The sequence below is a fragment of the Sylvia atricapilla genome, chromosome 7, assembly GCF_009819655.1.
Source record: "Sylvia atricapilla isolate bSylAtr1 chromosome 7, bSylAtr1.pri, whole genome shotgun sequence".
Taxonomy (NCBI): domain Eukaryota; kingdom Metazoa; phylum Chordata; class Aves; order Passeriformes; family Sylviidae; genus Sylvia; species Sylvia atricapilla.
In genome coordinates, this window is record NC_089146.1 from 18,606,168 (window position 1) to 18,619,712 (window position 13,545).

The 13,545-nt window shown below is 55.5% G+C and overlaps 1 protein-coding gene across 2 annotated transcripts in view; it reads right to left on the reverse strand.

The window, feature by feature from the left end:
- Window positions 1–12,223, reverse strand: part of GAD1 (glutamate decarboxylase 1) — a 30,830-nt gene extending 18,607 nt beyond the window's left edge. The window contains exons 1-5 of one of the 2 annotated variants that reach the window (XM_066322836.1): window positions 11,809–12,223; window positions 10,514–10,659; window positions 8,739–8,801; window positions 2,934–3,092; window positions 1,994–2,236 (exon numbers count right to left, since the gene is read on the reverse strand). In XM_066322836.1, the coding sequence (XP_066178933.1) occupies window positions 1,994–2,236; window positions 2,934–3,092; window positions 8,739–8,801; window positions 10,514–10,583 (535 nt within the window). In that variant the 5' untranslated portion in view covers window positions 10,584–10,659; window positions 11,809–12,223. Of the gene's footprint in view, window positions 1–1,993; window positions 2,237–2,933; window positions 3,093–8,738; window positions 8,802–10,513; window positions 10,984–11,808 lie in introns of those variants that run through there. The other variant, XM_066322837.1, reaches the window with a different exon arrangement.
- Between the last annotated feature and the right edge of the window lie 1,322 nt (window positions 12,224–13,545).

A 13,545-nucleotide genomic window follows, 5' to 3' on the forward strand; every position in this document is an offset into this window, starting at 1 on the left:
CTGGGGACAGCCCGGCCTAGAAGGGAGGTCAGCTCTCGACGCCTGGAGGGGCTCTGTCTCGTCGGATTCGGTTCAACACTAGCAACATGAGCATCTTTTGACATGAAGAAATAAATGCGATTCTGCCCCGAGCGATGTCAGCAGAAATCTTTAGGAGGCGTGAGCCTGCCGGCGCTGCCACATCGCGACACTTTCTCATGAGGATGCACCGCACCAGGGCTGCTCCTGCCCGGGGAAATCCACGGCTCGGGGCTAGAGTCCAGAAATACCACCGTGGCTTATCTGTTTGCTTTACAAATCAGCACTTCTCCCCCTTTCCAGAACACACTGACTGGGAAGTTATCTTAAGCGACATTTCACTGACCTCCCATAGCTGTTAATGAGCCCGCGATCTCCTGAGGCTGGGCCGCACACTCAGACCCGGTGACTTTGAAAGGAGCTTCTCCTTGAGAGAGAACGTGAGCCCCAGGAGCCCACAGCAGAATGCGTGTCCTGGGCAGTCAGACAATCCGAGCAGCACTTAGAAGCTGCACCAGACACCGCTTTGAGCAGAGCTGATGTCCAGTCGGATACCTGCCTGTGTGCTGCCGGGGACACGTCCTGCTGGTCCCACAGCGCTCCAGGGGAGGTCGGGGTGAGGGGAGGAGGTTGCTCGACATGCGGCAGGATGAACAGGGGAATAACTGTGCAAGCACACAAGAGGCAGCCAATCTGGCTTACCTTCTGGCCACCTGTCCAACAACCCACGCGTTTGGGTGTGAAACACGCTCCCCTTTGATTAAGAGTACAAAAATCAAAGTATGCTCCTGATTCCCTTGAATCAATCAAACCTCCATGTAAACACGAAAAAGGACAGAACGCTACCCGCCACACCTATTGTCAAGATTTTGCTCCTTGAAGGCACTGCTTTGGGTCCTCACGGCTGCAAAACTAACCCCAGCAGAAAGCTGCGGCCCGTCCTTCAGGAGCCATGGCTCGCAGCTGCCCAGGCAGACGCCGCCGGGAAACAGCGTCCCGGCCTGAGCTCCCGCCGCTCCGGCTCCGGCGGACATCGCCGCCCGCTGCGGGCGAGCCGAGCCGTGCCGAGCCGTGCCGAGCCTGGCCTCACCGAGCCGAGCCCTGCCGAGCCTGGCCTCACCGAGCCGAGCTGTGCCGAGCCTTGCCGAGCCGTGCCGAGCCTTGCCGAGCCGTGCCGAGCCTTGCCGAGCCGTGCCGAGCCTTGCCGAGCCTGGCCTAACCGAGCCGAGCCGTGCCGAAGAGGGCGGCCGGCCGGAGGGAGGGCAGCAACCCTGAAAGGCTGGAGCAAGGCTGGGGAGGGGAAACTCGGGACGCTCCATTAACGCTCCCGTCCCTGACCCACTTGGGTATGTACGGCGGTCAGGGCTAGTTGCCAGCAGAGATTTCTGTGGATACAATGTAAAACATTTCAGGCCAAACAGCCTGAAACAGCATCGACTTTGCCCTAGAGCCCGGCTACAGCTCACCCAGTAAGAGAAGTGATTGCAAACCGGGATTTCAGTCTGGTTCAGAAGAACCTGGACAATCTGGGCTCCTGGGTAATGGGCTGAAATCCACAGGGTTCCTTTATTGATGATTCCTAGGATTTCAGTCTCTTTTTCATTAAACGTTTGATGAACATAAAAAAGAAAAATTGCAAATTCTGTGTCATTTATGCCCTCATTTACCTAATGATATTGCTCCCCGGAGATATAGACAGCTCGCGTTTCATCAAGTGAAAGAGATTACGCCTTAAAAACTTGTTTCTGTGCTCTAAAAACAGCACTTAGCCCTAGCCGGCGGGGACGGATGGTCATCAACACAGGAAGTTTCAGAGCAGAAACATTTCCAGCCCCGGAGCCGAGCCTGCAGGGAGGCACCGTCACGGGCACAGAGAGGGTGTGGGCTTAGCTTCGTAAGCTCAGTCACGCTCTCTCCACCGTGAGCCTGAGTAAAGTCCCGGGGGAACTCGCCAGAGCATTGTGCAAAAACTTACCTGTCCTCACTCCGTACTTCAGTGTGTCCCGACAATCCACCAGAATCTGCTCCAGGGACTCAGGGTTGTCCGAAAGCTCCAGGTTGAAGCCCTCCATGCCCTCCAGGAGCTGGTGCGGGTGGTGAAAGTCCAGCACCTTGGTGGATCTGTCAAAAGTCTTCCTCACGTAATTGAGGAGGATGTCCACAACCTCCAGCAGGAACTGCATGGTCTGCTCCTCGCCATTCTTGGAGGGCAACAAATCTGTGGGACAAACCAGCTGTCAGCGCTTGCTTTGGGAGAGAGAAGCACAGATGCACCAGCCTCGGCTGCCCGCGGCGCTCCAAGACCTGGAAGGCGCGGCCTCAGCGCTGCCTGGCTGCAGCCGGCCAGACTCCCGGTCCTCTCTCCCGCGGGGAAGGGCGAGCCTGGGTCGCCCACGGCAACTGCAGAGGTACCGCCAAGGCGCCCCGGCCCAAGGGCACACACACCCTGCAATGCTAAGGCTGTGCCGTGCGAGGCACTCGCCGCCTGTGGGCCAACAGCAGCCAAAATCTGCACCTGCCCTTACCTTGCAACATCCCCACCTCCACCCCGCAAAGGAATTGCTTTCCCTTTCCCACTCTTCTTGCAAAAGCCCCATATCAGCAATCACAGGCTGCTTCGTTACTATTTTACTAAGGAGGTTAAAACCATAAAAGTACTCTCCTCACGGATGCTGGATCTGGAGAAACCCCTGGAACAGCCGGAGCTGAGCTGCAGGTGATCAGCCCAAGGTATATAAAACTGCCTTTCAGGCAGCTTGCATAGATCACCAGTGCAGCTCCCAAAAAACACAGACACGGAGATTCCTTCATAAACAGCCAAGGAAGAGCACGGTCTGCACTTCCAGGGGAGATGAGGGCAAGACTACTAAGGGACGTGCCTGAGCTGGAGCAAGGAGAAACTGTAAAGTGCTTACCTCTGGCATACAGATTGGAAAAGTCTGTTTCGGTGCGCCGGAACCTGGATCCTTTCTCACTGTTCTCACACGCCAGCAGACTCTTGGACGACTGCCTTTCCTTCAGAGAGCTAACGATCCGGCCCTTGTCTTCCAAGCTGTTGGTCCTTTGCAGGAACCCTACATTATTGCAAGGTGCACAGGTTAGAGTTTTCTCACTTCCCAACATGTTTAGATATACTAAAGCAGCTCTCTAGACAACAGTTAAAAGCGGTGTTGGCTCTAGATCTGACTAATGAGGTCAGGAATAAGGGTATTTATGGGGATTATTTGCCTCCGGGAGGGAGAGTTTAAAATGCCATCAACTGCAAAAACGCAGCCATGCAAAAAACAAAATTTCGTCATTTAGTGCAGTGGTAAATTCTTATTAAGTCGATCAGACAGATTCCACTTCAGTAATCAGCGACTGGAAGAGAGTTCAGGATGAGTCAATGCTATTTCAGCCTGCAGGCGAAGTTTATGGACCTAGCAGACAGGGGCAATGATGTATGATTAAAATCAGGGCCATTTTCAGTTCTCCTCGTGGTGCTCTCACGCACAAAAGGCATTAGAACAAGCAGTCATTCTGGAGCAGCCGTCCTGAGAGTGCTAGAGCTCTGAGGATACCAGTAGCACTCATATAACCCCACCTTCCTATTATCAGTAAGTACTGATGTGGGTTTTCCACCTGAAAAGATCCTTTGATGCTAACAGTAATCACCCCCGGAGGTTTTAAGAGCTCCGCTCTCACCGGAAACGCGTCTTTGGCGCCCAGACCCCGAACACAACTGCCGCTGTTACATGCCATGGCAATAATAAACCCACTCACCCCAAGAATGATGGGGGCGGGAGCCGTGCAGAGTCGGCGGCCAGTAATGAGATCTGTCTACTTTAACAAGGCAGTGACAGCAATTAATTTTATAGATTTGATCTATTAAATCTGTGATGCCCACTAAAACACGTAGTGTCGGGCTTTTCTTCATTAAGGAAAACATCGGATTTTGACTTTCCAGGTTGCAGCGAGCGTGCCTGTTATGTTTGGAAGAGCCACTACGGCCGCGCCGGTCTCCTTTATTCTTCTTTTTCTTTTAAAACAAGCAACAATGGAAACCAAGGCTTGTCGCGGCTGGGAATACCCGCCAGAGAGGAGGGCTTAGCAGGGGGCAAAACCATCGCCTTGAGTTCGCTCACCCGCGTCCCCCGACGCCGCTTCTCTTCAGCGCCCTCCCCTTTCCGGCCGTGTCCCTGCTCCCAGAGCCAGGACGGCGGACCACGACTGTGGGCACCTGCTGTCGGGCACCCATCCCCGGCCCAAACGGGCCCCCTGCACCCTGGGCAGCCATAGCGGCTGAACCTCGGGGGAGAAAAGGGAGCTGCTGGGCCAATTGCTCCCGGCGCGGTACCTGTGCCTCGGAACCTGCTGCCAGTCATGAAAGAGCTATCGAAATCGGAGCACTCGGCTGGCAGGCCCTTCTGCATCAGTCGGGCACCCGCACCAGTCTCCAGAAGGGTCATTCACAGGTAAGTTTGTCGGAGCCATACTTTCAGTGAACACCTCACGTTTTGCCCTTTAATTCTGATCTTCTACTGATTAGTCTTTTCCTGTGATGCTTTTATGAATGAGACAAAGACTATTTAAGGGAAACTCTCTTCCTGCATAAGTTAAGAGTAGCCGTCCATATATATATATGTGTGTGTGTGTGCACGCAATATTTAGTTATGTTGTTACTGCTTCTGATGGCTCTTGCGACCATTATTAGCTCCTACAAGAGCTGGTGCTATTTGCCTGCTCTTTAGGAGGAGCAGCTGATATCGAAGCAGGTGCAGTCTAAACTGAATTATGGATACTCTTTTACCAGGTCCTGGGGCTTCATTTTCATTTTTCCCCCCTACCCGTCTTTTTTTTCAGGCTCTCAGTAGCCATGCTCAAGTGGGACGAGCTCCGTGAGAGGAGGTCTGCAGGAGCAGCGGTGCTCCGCTGGCCTCGAGAGCCGCGCTCCGGGCACAACTGGCGCTCCCCTGGACGAGCAGACACGCGTTCCTCAGAGACTGGGAAATGAAGGAGCACCGCTTCGGTAGCAGAAAAAGGCTGCAGGTGCCTCAGTTCAATTCTCATCGGGCCTAGCGAGGCCGTGGCTTCGCTGAAGGGTCTGACCTAACTCGACGCTGCGGGCAGGGAGCTCAGTCCTTGCCCCGACGACTCGGCGGCTGTTGCTCCCCGCGGAGGCTCCGCGGACCCGCTGTGGCCGGAGCCGGCGGCGGGGATCAGCTGGGCTGGAGGCGGCCGCGCACGGGGCCCGGCTGCCCGCGCCTCGTGGGCCCCGGGGGCTGCGCCGACCCGGGGAGGCTCCGGGGCGGGGACTGGAGGACGAAGAAAGCCTGAAGCCGGCATCGCGCTGTCGGCCGACATCAGCCCATCCGGCCGTAGGTAACGTGCTGTCCGCTGAAGCCCCTCGGCCACGGCAGCGTCTCGTGGAACTGGGGACTCGGTATAACGGGGAGTCTGAGGGGCAGGGACAGCCCCCGCTCTGGAGCCGTCGGACCATGTCGTTTGCCGAGCTCCTCCCTGGGAGGGTGTGGGACGTTCCCCAGGGCCGTCCAGGATTGCAGAGAAGCGTAACAGCCGGCCCTCGAAGGCTCCCTCCCCTCCCGGGGAGAAGCGCACGACTGTAGCCAGCCTTTCATCTGTATCCTAGTTGAAAAGCGAGGCTAGTGCAGGAGAGTTCCAGCAAGTAGTAGAGTATGAAGGAGTGTGCACCTGCTTCTCCTGGAGCAGCGGAGAGCGCAGCCTTTCTCAGCAGTAGGTGCGTCCCGCAGGTGCATTTTCATCGATGCGCATTAAGAGACCGAGTTTTCAAATGCCGAGTGACACCAGACTGGCGAGGGAGTCCCTGGTGCGCAACGTGACCACAAATTCAGAGTGATTTCACATCAGGCCTGGAACAAGGCAGATGTGTGAGCCCCCTCAGCCTCGCTCATGGACGCTCATGTTCCGAGGCGCGGACAGAGCCGCCGGGTCCCGGCGCGCAGCGCAGCCGTCGGGGCTGCACGTCGGCGGCGGCTGCAGGAGATCCTGCGGCGGTCGGGGTGTGCATCACCTACGGAAACCGTGCTTGGCAGCATAAATCCCACGGACTCCGGAGACGAGCCCAGTTGCTAACATGCATGGCTGCTTTGGAAGCCTCACTCTCCCGCGTTGCTCCCTGGCCTTGGAATCATCAGCTGGCCGAGGCCAAACAGAAGACTCACCGGAACAATTTTACTACGTTGGAAACTTCCACTGATGCCAAGCAAATGTTAGCAGGATCAGTCCCAGCAACAACAATTGCCAAGGAGTGTAGCATACAAATCCAAATACAAAATCCAGAGGAAAATCCGCCAATATTTTACCCGCCGTGACTGTTCATTAAACCACTTTAAAATAGGTTGTTTGGTGGGGGGTTTTTTGGTTTTTGATTTTGTTTGTTTGGTTGGTTGGGTTTTTTTTTTTTTTGTTTTCAAGTGGATATTCGAAGAGACAAGGTGGGGGGGGAAGGGGTCGGGAGGGGTGGGGGTGGTAGCAGAGGCAGCGCTCCTTTCAGGCAGTGGCTTTCAACCAGAAAAGGAAAAAAAAAAAAAAAAAAAGCTAATCCTTAAATTGCTCAGTTATTTAAGAAATGACATACATCTGGGATACGTAATTCTGGAAAATGTCAAACATGTAATATACAACCCAGATGGAAAAACCAGCTCATTGTTAAAGACCTGCCTTTTCTCTGATGTCAATCCTTATTTAAAGTTTGCATTCAAAATTAATCGAGTTCAGTGTGATACATACAGAAAGAACAAATCCAAGGCGCATTTGTGACTACACAATATTTAAGGTCCACAACGATGTCTTGTAAAAAGTAAGGACAAGGAGCTATCATCTGCAACAGTCAAACCTCAACTCGTTTAGCATGTTTAATTAGGATTCTTGGCAAGCTTAATACTTCACTCTGTGTACCATAGGCAACCTTCCCTGTAAGTCTTTGTGAAGGTGTTCGATTCAAATGGGAGGGCTCATACAAGCAAGAACAGTGGTCGCGATCAAATCTGAGTATTCCAAACCGGCGTCACTCACTATTCAGAGTATGTGTTTCATGTAAAACAGAAAAGAGCCAGTAAAGGAAAACTGAGCACCAAACCACAACCAAAAATACAGCTTGTCTTGAGCTTCCTTCACAAAGCCATCACATTGTCTTATGCTCTTCCCAAATCCAAAATGGTGGGATATTTCATTTTCAAGTCTATTTGATCTCACTGAGAGAAGCTACGCTGTCCCTCTCTAACCCCCGTAGTCTAGCAACACGGAGCAAGCCTAAGAGAGCGTTACTTTATCAGTTCTGCTTGCCGGGCTAAATTAAAATGATGGTGAAAATGCCCATCGCTCCAGCCACTGAGGGGACTGGTAGGGAAATGGTCCATTAAACCCAGATCAGGAGCTATTTATAGAGCTAAGCGACTACTCGTTAATGTCGCCAGCGGCTACCAGTGAAATCTCTCACAGACACAGCGCTAAACATTTGCACCCTGATTCTTTTTCCGTTCAAACTTCCAGGTGACAAAACGTTTAATGAATGAACTTTGACTCGAGCAAGCAGGGGAAGAGGTTTAAATGTTCCTTTGCATCGAAAAAAAGGTTAGTTTCTTTACTACATATTTCCTTTCCCCAAAAAAGAGACAGAGGGGAAAAGGGAAAATAATTTCTATGCATAAGGGGTATGGGCTAACCTGAATGATTCTCCCTATCAGAATATGAAGATTTGACTGTTAGTCTCTGAAAGCAAAGGCGCTACTGAGATATCCAGAGAAGGAAGACAGCTTGTTATCTGCAAATGAATCTCTTGCTATAACGTTGAGATCTGATTGTGCATTTGTTTCCCTTCTGCATTTCATGTGCCTGCGCGCTGACTGGCCGCCAGCGCTATCTTACCAGCACAGCAAGCTGACGAATTGCTCTTTAATAAGGCTCTCGTTAATCTTTTTTCCCCAGGAGATCCGTATTTTCTAGTCAGATAAGGTTGAAAAATTTCAGACAGCGAGAGGCGGCGAGCCGGCCTCCAGCCCCCCGCTTTTCCTCCCTGCCGGCCACCCCGGCGGGTCCAGCGCTTTCTTCGCCCGGAGCGCCCGGCGCCCGCACCCCCGAGTGTGGCCGGAGGGGCGGCGGGGCCGTCTCCATCGCTCCCCCGGGGGACAAACCCGGGGCGGGCACGGGGCTGCCTGCGGCCGGCAGGGGGCGCCCGAGGCGGGGCCGGGGCTGTCCCGCCGGACCGGGGCTGTCCCGCCGGACCGGGGCTGTCCCGCCGGGCCGGGGCTGTCCCCTCCGGGCCGGGGCTGTCCCCGCCGGACCGGGGCTGTCCCGCCGGACCGGGGCTGTCCCCGCCGGATCGGGGCTGTCCCGCCGGACCGGGGCTGTCCCCGCCGGATCGGGGCTGTCCCCGCCGGATCGGGGCTGTCCCCGCCGGATCGGGGCTGTCCCCGCCGGACCGGGGCTGTCCCCGCCGGACCGGGGCTGTCCCCGCCGGGCCGGGGCTGTCCCGCCGGACCGGGGCTGTCCCCGCGGGGCCGGGGCTGTCCCGCCGGGCCGGGGCTGTCCCCGCCGGACCGGGGCTGTCCCCGCCGGATCGGGGCTGTCCCCGCCGGATCGGGGCTGTCCCCGCCGGGCCGGGGCTGTCCCCGCCGGGCCGGGGCTGTCCCCGCCGGACCGGCCGCGGAGTCACGCGTGGGAGTGGTGGGTGTCCTACGGGCGGGCACGGCCGCACTTACCGCAGATCTTCAGCCCGATCTTCCTGGTGCACCCGTGAGCCACGCCGCACCACGAGTCGTAAGCTGGAAGAGAGAGCAGAGCTGTTCCCCTGGGGCGGCGGGGTTGTCCGGCCGCCGCGCCCCAGCCCGGCCCCCCGCACGGCTGCACGGCCGTGGGAAAGGGCTGACGCCGAGCCCGGCGGCCCTGGGCGCGGGGCAGCTGAGGCTCGGATGACAGCGAGGTGACATGCTGGCCTGCCCAGAGGAGAGGAGAAGGCACCTGGGACCCGATATCTCATCATTTACTGGCGGGGCTCCAGGGAAGTAGCAGCTTAAAATAAAGTGGCGTGAAATGGGGTCACAAAAGAGTTCAGGAATTAATTGGTTGAAAAATAGTATTTGACTAGATGATCGGACTCGCACCATTGAGCCCCGGACGGACTGACTGGCCGCCGACGGCCCTACTGGGACCGCACCCTCAGAGGGAACAGGCTGCTTCCCAGCCCCTCTAGTCGTGGCTCGGACACGCCCCAGTCGGCCCCAACTGAGCCCACGGGAAGCGGGGAACGAAGCCAAGGACAGAGATGGAGGGAGCGGCAGCAGCGGCCCGGGGCACTGCCCAGTCTCTCCCATCCCTTGTCCGCGGGCTGGGTGAGGGGGCTGACCTGGCGTCGGGGCGTTAGAGGAGAAGGTTTCAGAGGAACCGGGACGAGGACGGCTCACCCAAGCACGGAGGGCAGCGGCCCGACTCTCGGGGGCGGGGGAAGCGCCACTGCGCTCCCGGCCGGGCGGAGGAGCCCTCTCGGCTGGGGCGCTGCCGGTGCCCGGGGGCGGGGAGCCCGTGTGGGCAGGGCGGGGGGCTGCTGCCAGCGGTTATCTTAGTTTTAGCCGTGTTACCAATTAATTCGATTTCTGCGTGTGACACCCCAGCCGAAGGCAGCAGCGCCTGCCACGCGCGCCTCAAACAAGACCCAGGGCTGGCTTTCGTCCCCTCCCGGTTTTTTCCAGTTTCAGAATAATGACAATAATGACTCCGATGCTCGTGCTTCGTAGCTCTTTCAGGGTAAAAGCTATTACCCGCTCTGGTGTCCCTGACAACCTTTCATTTCTTACTGTTGCCCGCTCTTTGTCTCTGATGCTTTATAGCATCGAGCCTCCCTTTTATTATTATTATTAATTTTTTCCTATGGGCGACGGTCTGAACTGCCTGGCAGGGTTATAAACTGATTCTCTATCCACCTGCAGCAGCCTTTGCTTCCCACTCACACCTCAATAACTCAAGGCGAATTCAGAGCAATTAGGAATATAACGCTTTGAAAAGCTGCAATTAGCATCCAAATTTCGCTTGATTACAGGCTTCAGCGTAGGCTGAAAAGAAGCTGCAGCATTAGCATTTATAAAATGTAGCGGGGAGACACCCGCTTTGATGCCCTGGTGTAACTTCGCCCTTTAACAGATTCGTTTTCTCCACACCTCTTCCAACATCCCGATTTTTTTTTTTTTTTTTGTCCATCTGGGAGGTCAGTTTATTGTCTATACCTCTCAAATGTTACTGCAAGATAAAGACAACGTTGGCCAATAAGATGGACTTTTCCTCACAGCGTTTCCTCACGGACCGACCTCTCCTGTTCCCCCGCAGGAAGATGGTTTCTTTGTGTAGAGCACTTTCCGCACCTTGCTTAATGGCGCGGAACGGGGCTTCACAGATATATAATTTCGTTTCGAACCTGGCCTTTCTGAGCCTAAATTGAGAAAGCCCCCAAAACACTTAAAACGAGAAAAATATTAAAACCTACTTGTGGGTCGCAGATTAGGTGGGGTGGGGTCCGGAGCATCGTTGGAGGACGAGGGAGCGGAGGAAGCCATCCCTTCAGAAAAGCCCCAGTCCTCGGAGCTCGTATTTCCTCGATACTCCTCTGAAGGGTGGGCAGCAAGGGATTTGCTGGAAGGAAGAACAGGCGGGTTTAGTGGTCTGGTCTCCTGGAGCACCGCACCGGAGTCCCGTCCAGACGCCAGCGGGCGGCAGCCGCGCAGGTCCCGAGGCGGCGGCAGGACCGGCCGAAAACAGGGAAAATGCCTCGACAGACTGAAGAGCAAAATCTTCCCTTCGCTAGATTCCAGGGCGCTACCCCCCGCGCCTGAATGACGCGGATTTAGCAGAGCATGAAGTCTACAGCAATTATGTCGGTGGCCACCGAGCAGGGCAGTTATGTGGCTCGCATCAAATGGAGACCAACGTGCAAAGCGGGCTTCGAAATCAGCAGCCCAAACGACCTACGATCCCAACCAGAGCCCGCTTCCCGGCTCTACCAAACACACGTCAGGCTAAGCATTCAGGAAAGACTGACAGACAAAACCCCGCCACCACAACGGTGCGTTTTGCCCAGGTCCAGTGACAGGAGCCACACACATGTGTATTTGCACACGCATGTGTCAGCAAACCGGGGCCAGTGTGTGCTCCAGCACTAACCAGCGATCTCCCCGTGCCCGTGCTCGCTTCAGCGGCGTAAATGGCAGGAGAGGCTTGTCTGTCTGGGGAAAGGAAGATGTAGGACCAGCCCTCGCCCGTCGCCAGATGTTCGGCTCTTTCCTGGCGGACACGGTGTTCCGATAACCAATACAGGGTCGCTGATCGAGAATTGCTGGGTCAGTGCCCAGCTCGTCTCTTTGTCCCCACGGTTACCTGCGATTTATTTTCTTCCCCTTGTAAAGAAAATGAAGGTCGCGGTAACGAAAGAACGCTGTCTTTGTTAGCGGCTTTTTTCAAATCGGTAGCTACCGATCCATTTCCATTGCTGGGTGGATTTTCACCCGCGTGTAAACGCAACGGATCAACGATTTCAATGAAAAACAGGTATTTAAATTTTTTAAAATGAGAAAGAAAACAGCCATAAGGAGAAGGTATTTTCTAGACAATGCCTGGAAGTGAAGTAACAGGTTAACACTATGTCTAGGGCGGCAGCTGTATCAAAAACCCCGTTATTCCTCTATTCATAAGACAGCGACCAAAACCGATTTTTTTGAGGAAAAAAATGCTCCAGAGGTTCCCAAAGGCTTGAAAAAAATAGGATGCTGTTTAGAGGACACTTACCGAGGGGGCGAGCGGACACTCCTTTTGCCGTATTCCAGGTTGGCACGGCGACTCTAGCCTGGGAGCGACCCGCCGCTTATAAACTCTGCCAGAAACGACGTCGGAATACCAATCGCGCCGCGGAATTTAATGCGAGATGACCTTTTTTTCCAGAAGTGCTCGGATTTGCTTTTTTAAAAGCGTGAATCGCCGGTTGATCTGCTTCGACGCAGGCATGAGTCACAGGACTGCCGCCGCCGCCTCCGCGCCGCTCCGCACGGGGGCTGGGGACCACTGGGGCTGCCGGCTGGGGCGGGGAAGGGCGGCCCACCGGCCCCGGCTGCTGCCGCCGCTCTGCTCAGCCCCGGGGCGGCGGGGCTGCCTCCCGAGGCGGGTGGGGCTGTCCAGCCGCGGCAGGGGCGGCACCCCAAGCGGGCGGTTCTGTCGTGCGACCCCCTCGGGCGGACAGAGCCAGAGGCTTTCCCTAGACAGCCCCGGCTTGACCCGAGGTCGCCAGCTGTGCTAATCTGCGTCGCACACACGGGCGCACGGCTAAGGCGACGGGGCCGAACTGCCGGCCCTCCCCTGAGCATGGTGCGGGACTCGAGTGTGCCAGGCGGGGTTGGTGTGAACTGTAGCTTAGCAACACCCCCTGTCCCCCCCTTCTCCGCGCCGAGGGTCTGCTGTGACCCGCTGGCTCAGCCCGCGGTTCCCGCGGCTCGCACCGCTCCTCCCCGCCAGAGGGTGGCAGAGGCACGGGGACCGCTGCAGGGGAACACCTGGATGCCTGCGACTTGCCCTCAGTGCTGCCATTAGATTACAATTTTATACCAGACATCCCTTTGCTAAAACCAGAAGCATTAAGACAACAAGTTTTTTGTACCCCTGACAAGCCCATGTCTGCGTTACTCCATCCACACCCCGAATAAACTTAGCCACATTTTATGGTGGCGACCGCGGTGCTGTATTCCAGCATGCCACAGTAGCTACGCAGATGCCTAAACCAAACCCTTGTCCAAAAGATGTCACGTAAGGGGCTGGGAGGAAGCTGCAATGAGACGAGAGGAGGGGAAAGAGCCCGATAGAGCCAGAGAATTTCATCCTGTGCAAGAGATGCTGGGCAGCGCAACGAGCAGCAGGGCTGTGTCCTTTCTGAAGGACTCGAGGGAAAAGCAAACACTTACAAGCCCATTTTGTAAAGGAAACGGTCCGTCTGACGGTTAGCATCAAGTAGCCAGATGACTGCTTTGTGGAGCACACTTACTCTGTAGGAAGTGGATGTGTAACAAAAGGCTGGTTTTCAAACACAGCTTTACAGATATTCATGGCCCTAGCTGACACGACCTTTTCTCATACCTAGACTATAATTTTAAAGCTGGTTTCAACCAATCTAGCAAAACATTTGCTCAGCGCAGACTGGGAGAAATAATAATATGACCATAACTATTTATCTTTGTTAACCTAAGCAAACGTTCAGAGGAAGTCATGGCAGGACCACAGTACAAAGAGTCAACGAAAGATCACGCAAAGAACCCCTAAGCCATCAGTCACCGGGAGACGTGACCCAGCCGGGTGTATGTCCGGCACCCTTATTCCTTCCCTTCTGGCTTTCCAGAAGTGCCTGTGTCTGGAGTAAACAGGCGTGGTTTAACATAAATATTTACATCCTCGTAGAATCTGAGGCCCGCGAGGGGCAGGAGCCAGACAATGAAGGCCAGCCAGCGCTCCGCGGCACGCTGGAACTAGGACTCCTTCCAG